The 11,187-nt window shown below is 32.2% G+C and overlaps 2 protein-coding genes and 1 non-coding gene across 5 annotated transcripts; 1 reads left to right on the top strand and 2 right to left on the bottom strand.

Annotated features, from left to right (window-relative positions):
* The first annotated feature begins 210 nt into the window (after positions 1–210).
* Positions 211–293, top strand: TRNAL-UAA (transfer RNA leucine (anticodon UAA)). Its single transcript has one exon. It is a non-coding gene; the product is annotated as a tRNA-Leu (tRNA).
* A 1,218-nt stretch (positions 294–1,511) lies between these two features.
* LOC111297136 (protein POLYCHOME-like) lies at positions 1,512–3,917 on the bottom strand. Of its 3 annotated transcripts, XR_016326291.1 has the most exons (4): positions 3,722–3,917; positions 3,158–3,564; positions 1,902–2,417; positions 1,512–1,826 (listed from the first exon to the last, which is right to left on the bottom strand). XR_016326291.1 is itself a non-coding variant. In XM_022891762.2 (3 exons), exons 2-3 carry the CDS (start codon positions 3,560–3,562, stop codon positions 2,040–2,042), a joined length of 783 nt encoding a protein of 260 aa, XP_022747497.2. In that variant the 5' UTR covers positions 3,563–3,564; positions 3,722–3,917; the 3' UTR covers positions 1,512–2,039. The 3 variants fall into 3 exon arrangements, 2 of the variants coding, with proteins under 2 accessions (XP_022747497.2, XP_089597816.1); XM_022891762.2 differs by having other exon boundaries at positions 1,512–2,417; XM_089741690.1 differs by having other exon boundaries at positions 1,512–2,417; positions 3,158–3,917.
* A 1,931-nt stretch (positions 3,918–5,848) lies between these two features.
* LOC111297081 (ras-related protein RABA4d-like) lies at positions 5,849–10,798 on the bottom strand. The gene is made up of 2 exons (XM_022891676.2): positions 10,257–10,798; positions 5,849–6,512 (listed from the first exon to the last, which is right to left on the bottom strand). Exons 1-2 carry the CDS (start codon positions 10,481–10,483, stop codon positions 6,071–6,073), a joined length of 669 nt encoding a protein of 222 aa, XP_022747411.1. The 5' UTR covers positions 10,484–10,798; the 3' UTR covers positions 5,849–6,070.
* Positions 10,799–11,187: the final 389 nt, after the last annotated feature.

Here is an 11,187-nt window from a genome sequence, read left to right as displayed (position 1 = left end):
AGTATTCATACTTTGAATTTTATAACTAATATTAATTCACTGAATCTTCGTTTTATTTGGGGCATAATTTTCCTTAAAAAAAAATGATTTAAAGAATTTTTTATATCAAAATCTTGACAGTTTAAGACATCTTGATATTTAAGAGCATAAATCAGAATTTTATTTTATTTTATTATTATAAATAATTTTTGTATTTTTTTACACATAACAGCAAGTTTGCCCGAGTGGTTAAGGGGGAAGACTTAAGATCTTCTGTACAAAAGTACGCGTGGGTTCGAACCCCACAGCTTGCATAAAAATAAAACTTGTTTTTTCGGGCTTTTGAGTTTTCACCACAACCAATAAACCGAAGTCCATTAGCGACGATAACTTTGGTTAGCGGAAAGAAACTAACTTTGCTTACCATGTTAGCATGCACCAATATCATAATAAATTAATAATGCCTGATTCTTTACTTGTTTTAAATGTCCTTTTTTAGCTTTAACCTGATTTTAATATTTAGATATGAAAATTGGTAAATTGAGCTGGCTTTCTTTTAAATACATATATGATATTGAATTACACCCAAAAAAAAAATCTCATAAGTATGACTTCTTCAATCTTATCTCATAAAAATATTCAACAATTTAACATTCTATATATGTATCTGTTCATTTTCTATACAATAAGAGCTAAGACTTTATCACATACAAAATCCAAACGTTCGTAATACAGGCTTTACCTAAGGGACAGTATTGTTTGCACACTCCCCCTGTACTTATAGTTCATGCTCACCCCAAACACTGTAAGAGATGAATGTGTCCTAATCTCTCTCATATCATGCTTAGAATGGGCATGAAATGTACATTTGACTTAAGGGATCTCTAAATTAAAATTAAATAATCAATCAAATCTTTATCATTTTATTATAATTAATTGAACTTTTAAATATTTAATTTTATTTAATTAATTTTTTATTGAAGAATATTGATAACTGTCAGTATTCATTTTCATTCAATCAAAAGTTCAATTGAATACATATATATTTTAAAATTCAATTGATTGAATAATTATCATTTTTAATCAAAAAATTTGGATAATTATTTAATTTTCATTCTAATTCTAATTCAAGGGCTTGTCATATTTAAGCCTTAAAAAAAAAAAAAAAAAAATCGTATTTGAACGGTTGCATGTACGATACCACATCAATGCGTAAGAAACTGATGTCAAAATTTTAGAAAGGCTGCTTACCAGGGAAAACGGGAAATATGAAGAGATACAAAAAGATGATGAACTTTGAAATACAGCATCACTAAACAATGTTAAGATCATATTAGGCAAGGCAATAGCAGCTTGAATCGAGTGGTTTCGGACACAACAAAGTATCACCCATAGAACTATATATCCATAGCAGTAGACAATCTGCTAAGGCAAAAAAGAAATTCCATCTTAATGTGAAAAAAGTGTTAGGGGACAGGGCAAAAAAAAAAATCCATAACATTGCACCAATTAAAACCATAAAGCATGTTGAACAAAAATTGATTGAATCCATTCGAATTATACTTGAATAGTGAAGCAGTTCGAATGACAACATGAATAATGAAGCACCAATTCGAATTTGAATAGTGAAGCACCAATTCGAATGATACTTGAATGGTAACATGAATATAGAGCCCAAAAAAATGTGAAGCAAGTCCAAACAAGAAGTATTATCTGCATGGGTTGAAGCAAAATCCTCCTATTCCTATACTGGTCCCTTCAAAGAATGAAGGAGAGAAGAACGTGATTGCCTACCAATCTTATAGCAGGACCTTCAGTGAGGATTGAAGGAAAATTGCCTCCTGATCCTATAGGAAGACGTTTAGTAATATGTCGAAATGTTTTTAAAAAAAATAAAAAAAGATAGAAAGTATCTATGCAACCTGGTAATGTATCTAAAACATATCATCAGAGGATGATTAGCCAGCTTCCACTGCGGGGTGATTTGCAATCTCTAGCCTTCCAATTGCTCTCACTGATGCGGTCTTCCCAATCCTTGTGGTTGCATAATGCACTAGAGATCAACGCATTGACATCAGAGTACGGACTTTCTTTTGTCTTTCTGCTTTCTTGGCGCTGGGAGTCCTCGTCATTTTCTGTAATTCCTCCATGACAGCTTTCTCTACAATGTCAATTGAATTCAAGAGTTTCTTTTGGGGTGTAAGAAGCTCTGATTCCTCAGCATTCTGATTAGTGACATTAAGCAAAATCTTTGACACATTACGGACTGATGGAGGACAAGGCTTCAATCTGGAAGTTGAAGCTGGAGTAGAGAAATTGTGCTCGAGTTGAGTACCTGAAGATACATTTGAATTAAGAACCCTTTCATCCTGGGATATTGGGCTCTCAACTATAAGGCCTTCACCATCTCCTAAACGAGCTCTCCTCCTTTCAATGGCCTGGTTAAATCCTCATCAAATTTAATTAACTCAATAAACAAGTCAAAGAAAACATCCCAGTGAAAGAACAAAAGAAAAATATAGCATCAACTCTATTTCAGCTCAGATCCCATGACTCCAATGAACTTGAAGCTATTCAGGGCTCCACTCAAAATTGACAACCAAAAGAAATATGAGAAAATTTCCGATTTTGACAGACTCAGAAAGCAACGATTCTATCTGGTGCTCGAGTTGAGCACCCAATGTAATTTGCTATACAAAGCGCTCAATTGCGGTTGAAAGGATAGGACACCAGTGTGGCTACTTCATAGGATGACACTGTAGAAGGGCAGTTTAATGAATGGCCATTTCATTAACACAGATGAAGAAAGTCATTTAGAAAAAATTAGAACAAAATTAGAAAAAAGAAATTAAAACAATTGAGGCTAATATATCAGACTGAATTAAATAGCAAAAAGATCGACAGGCAGTATGAATCCATGAACATCAGGCAAATGGACTACGGGTGAATTAGAAATACTAAAGGAACCTAAAGACAAATAAAACACACTTGACAAAAATGAAAGAAAATTCGATGAACATCAACGGTTTAGGACTCCAATGAGGATTTTCACAAATGTAAATCAATGAATCAAAATCCGGACATGAGAAAGTTAAATCGAGTTCACTCTAGCCAGAGAAAGCAACTTGTATGGTAATACTAGATAAATAAATAAATGACGAAAAGAAGCGAACATTACCCTGGCAACAGCAGTAATATCCCGGAGAGGAGTTCTTGGGTACCAAGAAGGTAACACACTGTCGGTAGCTCGACCTCTTCCACGGCCCGTACTCTCTGTTACCGGAGCATTCTCTCTTCCCGGAGCATTTTCTCTTCCCGGAGCCGTCGATCGGTAAAGATTCCGTCCACGTCTAGTACCGGATCTTGGGGTCCGAAAAATGCTACCCCTGCGGATCCCTCCACCATGCGCCGTAGAAGTAGTAACACTAACGGCCATTGGCCTACGCATAACTGCTTGTTGACCAGGGGAGCCTAACAATTCCTGTGCTTCATCTGAGAGGATTCCCAAAGGCCCAGACCGTCTTCGAGCGAAGACTTCTGCTATATCAATGGCTCTCGTGATTCTATCTCTTGACTCTGCCATTGCTTATGAATTTCAACCGGGGAAAAAAGCAAAATAATAATAATAATAAAACAGAAGAAGAAAATGGGTATCAGAAACTTCCAAGAAAATGGGAAAGAAAGCAAGAAAGAAAGAAAGAAGAAAAAGATTGGGAAAATGGGATGGGTTAGTTTTACTTACCATGGATGAAATGGGGGTTTGCTTAATGGTGTTTGACGGTGATGAAGGGTCTGTTAGCAGAGGATAAAAGGGGAAAGAAAGAGAAAGCTTGGGTGTTTGGGAGAGGGCGAATTTGGCAAATTTTTCAAAATGAAAAATGGGCGGCATAGGTAGAGAAAGGTGTTCGAGGCCGGTGGTTTCGGAAAAATTTTCTGGCACGTGCAAGAGATATTCCATGGGAATTGTAATTTTCAAATTTTTGGCGTTAGCTGGGGCTAGTACAACGAAAGATATCAAAATATAAAAAATATATTTACTATAATATTTAAATTTTAAAAAAATTTTAATATGATATTTAAATTATAAATTTATTAATTAAAATGATATTTAATAATAATATGATTAATTTTAAGCGATAATATATTAAAAAATAAATATTTTTTTAAATATTATATTAATTAATATATTTGTAATTTGTTTGTGTTGGATGATCTGTGATGAATGGAGTACTAACTTTTGGCATGATAAATGGTTAGGAGGGGCTATCATCCGATCATTAATCCATGGACTGCTCAATAGGAATGAAGAAGTAGCCAAAGTTCTAGAAAGCCTTGAAGCTCTTCAATCGTAGAGTAATGGACTTCATCTCCTTTCCAGCTGCCAAACTCTATTACCAACTCCATTCGAGCCATCCCTATGCCGCTGTTTGAGCAGAGCAAAGATAAACCTTATTGGACTGTTTCTAAAAGTGGAAACTTCTCCACACAATCGGCCTACGATCTAATTAAAGGAAGAGATGGCAGGACGAGAGTTAAAGACTGGAGCTGGATTTGGAAACTAAAAACCCTACATAAACTGCAGTTCTTTGTGTGACAATGCACCTATGGTATACTGCCAACAGAGATGCTTCTTCTTCATAGATGTTTGAACGTCCAAAGGAGATGTACCTTTTGCGACCAAGAGTGCGAGGATATTCAGCATTTGTTTAAAGATTGTCAATGGACGCGCAGAATCTGATGGGGCCAACATGATGTTATTAACGTTAATCCCAGTAGTTATGTTAAGGACTGGATTCGTATCAATGCCATAGATAACAAACGATCCCAGTACCATGGTATTACTTGGGGTATGTTGTTTATCCATATTATTTTTTTCAAATAATATTAATATAACTATTAAAATATTAAAATTATTAATATAAAAAAATAATTTTATTTTAATAATAATTTTTAATATTAAAATATTATGTTAATATAAAAAAATACTTAAAATAAAACTATTTATTATTTTTATACTGTTTATTAATATATTATAATATTATTTATTAATAAATGATTTATTAACATAATACAATATTTTTTGTTAAGATAATATTATTTATTAATATAAATATATTATTATAATATTTATTAATTAATATAATAATATTTTAATATATTATTTATTAATATATTATATTAACAGTATATTATTTATTCATATAATATTATTTATTAATATATTTATTTATTATTTATTTATTAATATAATATTATTTATCAGTAAAATTATGCTCAAAAGCATTGATGAATAATTTTACTTATAAACAATTATTTTCTTAAAAATGTCTTCCAATTTTTAAATAATTTTCAAAAAAATAATCTTATTTTTCATTGACCATTAAATTATTTTTTGTTGATCAATTAATTTTCTGTTAAATATCTTTTGTTGATCAACTAATTTTCTGTTAAACAAATACCTTAAATATGAAAATTATTTTTTGAATGTTATTTTTCGTGAAATAAAAATTATAGGTAAAATATTCCCTTACTAACAAAATAGTCCAAATAATGACGTGACAAATACTGACAAATAAAAATGTGCCACATGTTATGATATTATTGGTTATTTTTTGCTTATGTCAACTTACCGTTAACAAAATTATTGTGCGGCACAAAATGCTTGATGAAAATATAATTAAAGTACCTAATCATTAATTTTTTTTTATAAATACCAAATCGTAAATAATGATATAGTTGAAGGACTAATTCCGACATTAACCTTTTTGATAAATATATTGATAAAATAGACAAAATTTCCATCTCATGCAAAGCCAATATGAAAGTAATAGTACTGTTAGTGTAGGCCTCATTTCATAATATTATATCATTCATCTCAATATCAATTTCACTAAAATTAAAGCAAAATATGCACACCAATCCATCATTACCTCATTCTGTCAACCAAGAATATGAATAAACTTTTCCTACAAAAATATGCCTTTCTTATGAACTAACAAAATTTACCTAAATCAAAAAGTTTGGCAAAATTAAATATTATCATAACCATGTTTGGCAAAAACAAAAGACGGACAAAGGTGGGCTGCTAGGATTATCCACAGCAGCCACCTTTCCTTCCTGTTTGCAGCTCCTGATTGGGAACAATAATCCGGGTTCCCATAAGAAGACCTGAATTGCCATTAGGATCTAACTCATCATTAGCAGCAAGGGTTTTCTTGCTGATTATTCGATATATCTCTGTTAGAACTGTAAAAAATGCAGTTTCAACATTGGTAGATTCTAGAGCCGATGTCTCCATGAAGAACAGGTTCTCTCTTTGAGCAAACTCTTGTGCATCTTCTGTTGGCACTGCTCTCAGACTTCTCAAGTCACACTTGTTACCAATGAGCATCATAACAATATTCTTATCAGCATGCCCCTTCAATTCCTCTAGCCACTTTGCCATGTTGTCAAATGATTGACGCTTGGTCATGTCATAAACTAACATCGCTCCTACTGCCCCTCGATAGTATGCACTTGTGACGGCCCTATACCTGATAGGTGAAAGCAAGATGGATACTTCAGCACACCATACAATATGAAGGAAACAAAATGCAATAGTTTGATGAAACAAAACACCTTCTCAAGTCATCAGCCATTGCCATGTTACTTTGGGGACCTAATCTATAAGTTAAAATGAATAAGGACCAAACGCAAAGTAATTAGACATAGGTCAGAGAAGATGGTTCGATTTTATATAGTTTCATAAAATAAGCTAGTACTAAGATTACCATGTCAGAAAGAAATAGCAACCTCTGCTCGGTGCTGCAGCAAGATGACCAGTTTTTTAAAGCAAAGTAATTGTCATCATCAATGTATAAGAAGAACAGGCAAAACAAACTGGTCAATCAAATTTCTTCCTTTCAGCTACGTGAATGCACTAATAAGTTGCATTTCATTATTAGATTGGATGAAACCATTTAGCCAGTATGCATACTGCATAGAGTAATGAATATGGGTTTATGTTATAGACTCAATCTAATTCCTGCAGAACTTGTGGACCTTTTGAGATAAAAACTCACTGTCTTTCACTTTATATAGTCATTAATCTATCATACAAACTCATTGATCTGCTTGAACTGCTCTGGGAATCTCAAAAAATGAACTAAATATGTTTGTCAATATAGCATGAATCTGCTTCAGTCTCGATAAGATTCATGAAAATTCGCTGAACACTAATTCTCTCATTCAGGCTACAACACCAAATTCAGTTTTCTATTACCTGACTTTTTTGTGCATTAGTGTTTGTTTGTCATTGCTATTCTCTTGTTTAATGACAGAATCTAGTGTAGTGTATATAAGAGCGAATAATTTGACATTGCTTACAGTATAATCTGTGGCATGCATACCTACTGATCGGACTTTGTGGTTTGCTCAGGCGAACTAAGAAGAAATTTTCACACGTGTCAAAACTATGGTAATGTAGGACACAATACTAAAACGCGTGATTGCAACATGACCAAGTGGAATCTTTTCTGCTAGAAACTGCTGAGAGGATTACTATAATCGGATCAGTTATCCTAAGGATAAAATGATGAGCAAATGTATTCTGGAGGGAAATAAGCTATATATCAAAACTACAAATGAGTTTACATCTGAAACGCAATACCATTTGGAGAAGATGGTACGCTCATGACCATGATAAAGAAGGAAAAGGGAGGAACTGAAAGCAGAATAAGGGTTGTCATAGACGAACAAGATGATATTCTAGTTAGAAACTTGACAATGCAAATGAACGAAAAGAACAATTTGTATCAATGAAATTCAGACAGTAAACCAGAGTCCCATAAAGGATTAAGGTAAAGAATAGATAGATGCAAGAAACAGAAATCATTATGCAATGGGTTCAAGATTGAGTAAAATGATACAGCGATAAGCCAAGAACCCAGGATAGTAAGATACAATGAGACAATCGACTTTTCTGTGCTTGCTTGATGAACAAATCCAGCCCAAGAATAAACCAAAAAGTTCCAAATAAGCAACCCATCAAGTCTGAAAATACTGAAGCCTAACTTTGATGTGCTCTTGAGAAAACTATAATACAGCTCCATCATAAATGAAAGAGAAGCAGTCTATTAAAAGCACAAATTACATGAAAAATGTTTTACTAGTACGTATGATGCTGGCATTGCAACATGTAAGAGTTCAAAACAATACTCTAAGGGGTGTTTGGTTTGCAAAATTTTGGATTACTAGGAAAAGTGTGTTACCCGAGAAAGTTTGATACCCAAGGTTTTGTTTGATTTTCAAGATATCTCATAATCGGATCCACTTGTTTGGTCCGGAGAATTTTGGTTTATTAATTCATGTGTAATTATCATAATCTTTTTGACAAGCTATAGGCAACTTTTCATTTTTTTTTAATAAAAAAAATTCAAACAACAAATAATACCTTGAGTAGTAAAAGAAAAAAAAAACATTTAATTTTTTAAAATTAAATATGTCCATTTAGGGCGTTTAATTAGACATCAAGCTGTAATTGTTGTATTAAAATATAAAAAAAAATTAATTGACGTTTGAAAGAGTTAAACACTTTATTTGCTTTTGTAAATATGTTGAAAAAAAATATCAAATAAAGTGTTTGTTCAAAAGAAATGTCTTATTTAAATTTATATCGTTTATCAAATAAGGTATTTGTAAAAAAGAAACACCTTATTTGATACTTTTGTAAAAATTATAAAAAAAATATCAAATAAGGCATTTGTTCAAAAGAAACACCTTAATTGATATTTGAAATGCCTTAATTGAGAAACGATGAAACACTTTAATTGATATCAATTAAGACATTTGTTTAAAAAATCGCCTTACTTGATGTTTTTGTTAAGATTTTGAAAAAAAATATCAAATAAAACGTTTGTTCAAAGAAAATGTCTTAATTGATAATTAATTAAGACGTTTATTCCTTGAAACATCTTAATAGCTACAAATTAAAACTAAATTAAAAATAAGGTAAATTAAAAAAAAAAAAACTAAAACTAAAACTAAAATTGAGTTCCAAACTTGCTTTTTAAAAATGCAACGGATATGTGACGTTTTTTTATTTATAAATTTGAAAATAAGACAAATTTTCTTTCGGAATCTTAAAATATTATAAGGAGCTTTTTAAACTATCGAGAGGTGAGTTTTTTATTTCGGGACTTTGGCATTGTTGAGAATATGACATTTTCTCCGGTAATTGGATTACCCTAAACCAAATATGAAAAACAAATACTCACCATCAAAATTCTGGAAGAAAATTTGTAGATTCTTCCAAACCAAACACATGCTAACAAGTTTATGAAAGGTCTTAACTCTCATTGTTTCTTGATGTTTTAACCGGTGGAAATGGAATAGTTCTCTGCTTCTTTCTTTTTCTTTTCTAATTTTATTTCTTTCCAGGAGGAAGAGAATCTTATGTCATAGAAGAGGCTAACAAACAAAAGCATAAGCGATGGGCTATCACATTTCATTATCTCTTCTCATTTGAAAAATTTTGGGATCCATAACCAGCATACCATGGCTCTCTATATTCAACAACAATGACACCAAAAATTTAAAGTCTTTATTGGAGGACTAAGAATTTTCCGCTGAATACCATCAATAACCATTTCTAGAAGACCCAGACAATAACAAAACCTGGGAAGTGATAATTGGCATAGCAGCTCAGATGCTATGACATTGCCATTTACCATTTCAAACCAGCATCACAATAGAGGCACTGATAGAATTTGTAAGACTTAAGACTTAAGTTCCACATTAAACAACCTTACCAGTGACATCACTCACTGAATTGAAAAAGAAGCAACTTAAAGATCTACATCACATTAACCAAATCAGAAACTCTCAAGCTACCCAATCCCTTGGCTTCAACTAAGTAGTCTGTCTTCGACCAACTAATATATCGCCATCTCTAGAATTCTGCCGTAAGCCTGAGCATCCCTTATACCTCCATATTATCATTATAGAACGTATAAAGGCATTATTTTCCTATCCGATTCTTGTTCAATCGCATGAAACATTGATGCAGTTCCACCTCAATTCTAATGTATATTATTTTCCTAATTTTCTTGGCTTGAAAAAATGTAACCAGTTCTCCCTATGGCAATTGTTCCTTGGATAGGTAAAAAGATATTACATAATTGTTCCTTTGACATTTTCTACTTTTTTTTCCCTCAAATCTAACAATTATTCAAATCCACTACAAATATTATGCAAATAAACTAATTGAAAAATTCAGGCATATAGAGGAAAAATCTTACCTTTCTTGACCAGCAGTATCCCAAATCTGCGCTTTAACAGTCTTGTGATCAATGGCAAGAGTTTTAGTCTGGAATTCAACACCAATTGTGGCTTTTGAATCCACATTGAATTGGTTCCTAGCGAAACGAGCCAGGAGCTGAGATTTCCCAACTGCTGAATCCCCAATCAAAACCACTTTGAATACATAATCAATCTTTTGATTGTAATCCCCATACAAGTTTGACATGGTCACCACCCAATTAAAAATTCCCCCTCAGATTGATCCACCGCTCAAAACCAAGAAATAATTTCGATCATAAAACACAGTAATTAAATCATATAAAACCGGTAGTTAAGATTAATCACGTGGATCGGGGGAATAAAAAAGAAATGAAGCTTTGCATGGCATAAATTATAGATCAAAATGAGAAATGTGGAGAGGGGCAAAATAGGAATGATGGTGAGTGGCCAGTGGTCGAGATGAGAATTGGCAATTAGGGTTAGGGTTAGGGTTGGGGGAAGAGGAAGAAGAAGAAGAAGATCGGAGAATCTTGGATTTATCGAAAAGCTTTTTTGTTGAGAGGTGAAGGAGGAAGCCAAACGCCAACGGTCAGTGCGGGACCCATTAACGGTTTTTTTTATTGCTACTTTAGAAGAAATCTTCTGGTGTGTTACATGGGCACCGAACTTTAGTGTGACTCATCATATATATATATATATATATTACAAAATACATAATTAATAGATAAAATTTATTGATATAAATGTTTACGTAAATAATTTTTTTTATATATAAACAATTTTTTAAAAGTACTCTATATAATGACCCATAAGATATTTATTAATTTTAAATTATTTATCAAAAATATATATTTAAAAATGATTGAATTATTTAAAATTTTTAAATTTTAAATAAAAAATCAATTAAAGAATATGAAAAGATAAATATTT

The sequence above is a fragment of the Durio zibethinus genome, chromosome 12, assembly GCF_047325235.1.
Source record: "Durio zibethinus cultivar Kanyao isolate XHJ-2024 chromosome 12, ASM4732523v1, whole genome shotgun sequence".
Classification (NCBI taxonomy): Eukaryota; Viridiplantae; Streptophyta; class Magnoliopsida; order Malvales; family Malvaceae; genus Durio; species Durio zibethinus.
Note: the sequence above shows the minus strand (reverse complement) of the source record. Positions and strands in the feature narration are given on the sequence as shown.

Excerpts from the sequence above, each read along its gene's own strand:
- LOC111297081 (XM_022891676.2), bottom strand. The coding sequence starts at position 10,483 with ATGTCAAACTTGTATGGGGATTACAATCAAAAGATTGATTATGTATTC. Across the intron at positions 6,513-10,256 it reads GATACTGCTGGTCAAGAAAG|GTATAGGGCCGTCACAAGTG; the intron begins GTAAGATTTTTC and ends TTCACCTATCAG.
- LOC111297136 (XM_089741690.1), bottom strand. The coding sequence starts at position 3,562 with ATGGCAGAGTCAAGAGATAGAATCACGAGAGCCATTGATATAGCAGAA. Across the intron at positions 2,418-3,157 it reads ATATTACTGCTGTTGCCAGG|GCCATTGAAAGGAGGAGAGC; the intron begins GTAATGTTCGCT and ends GGATTTAACCAG.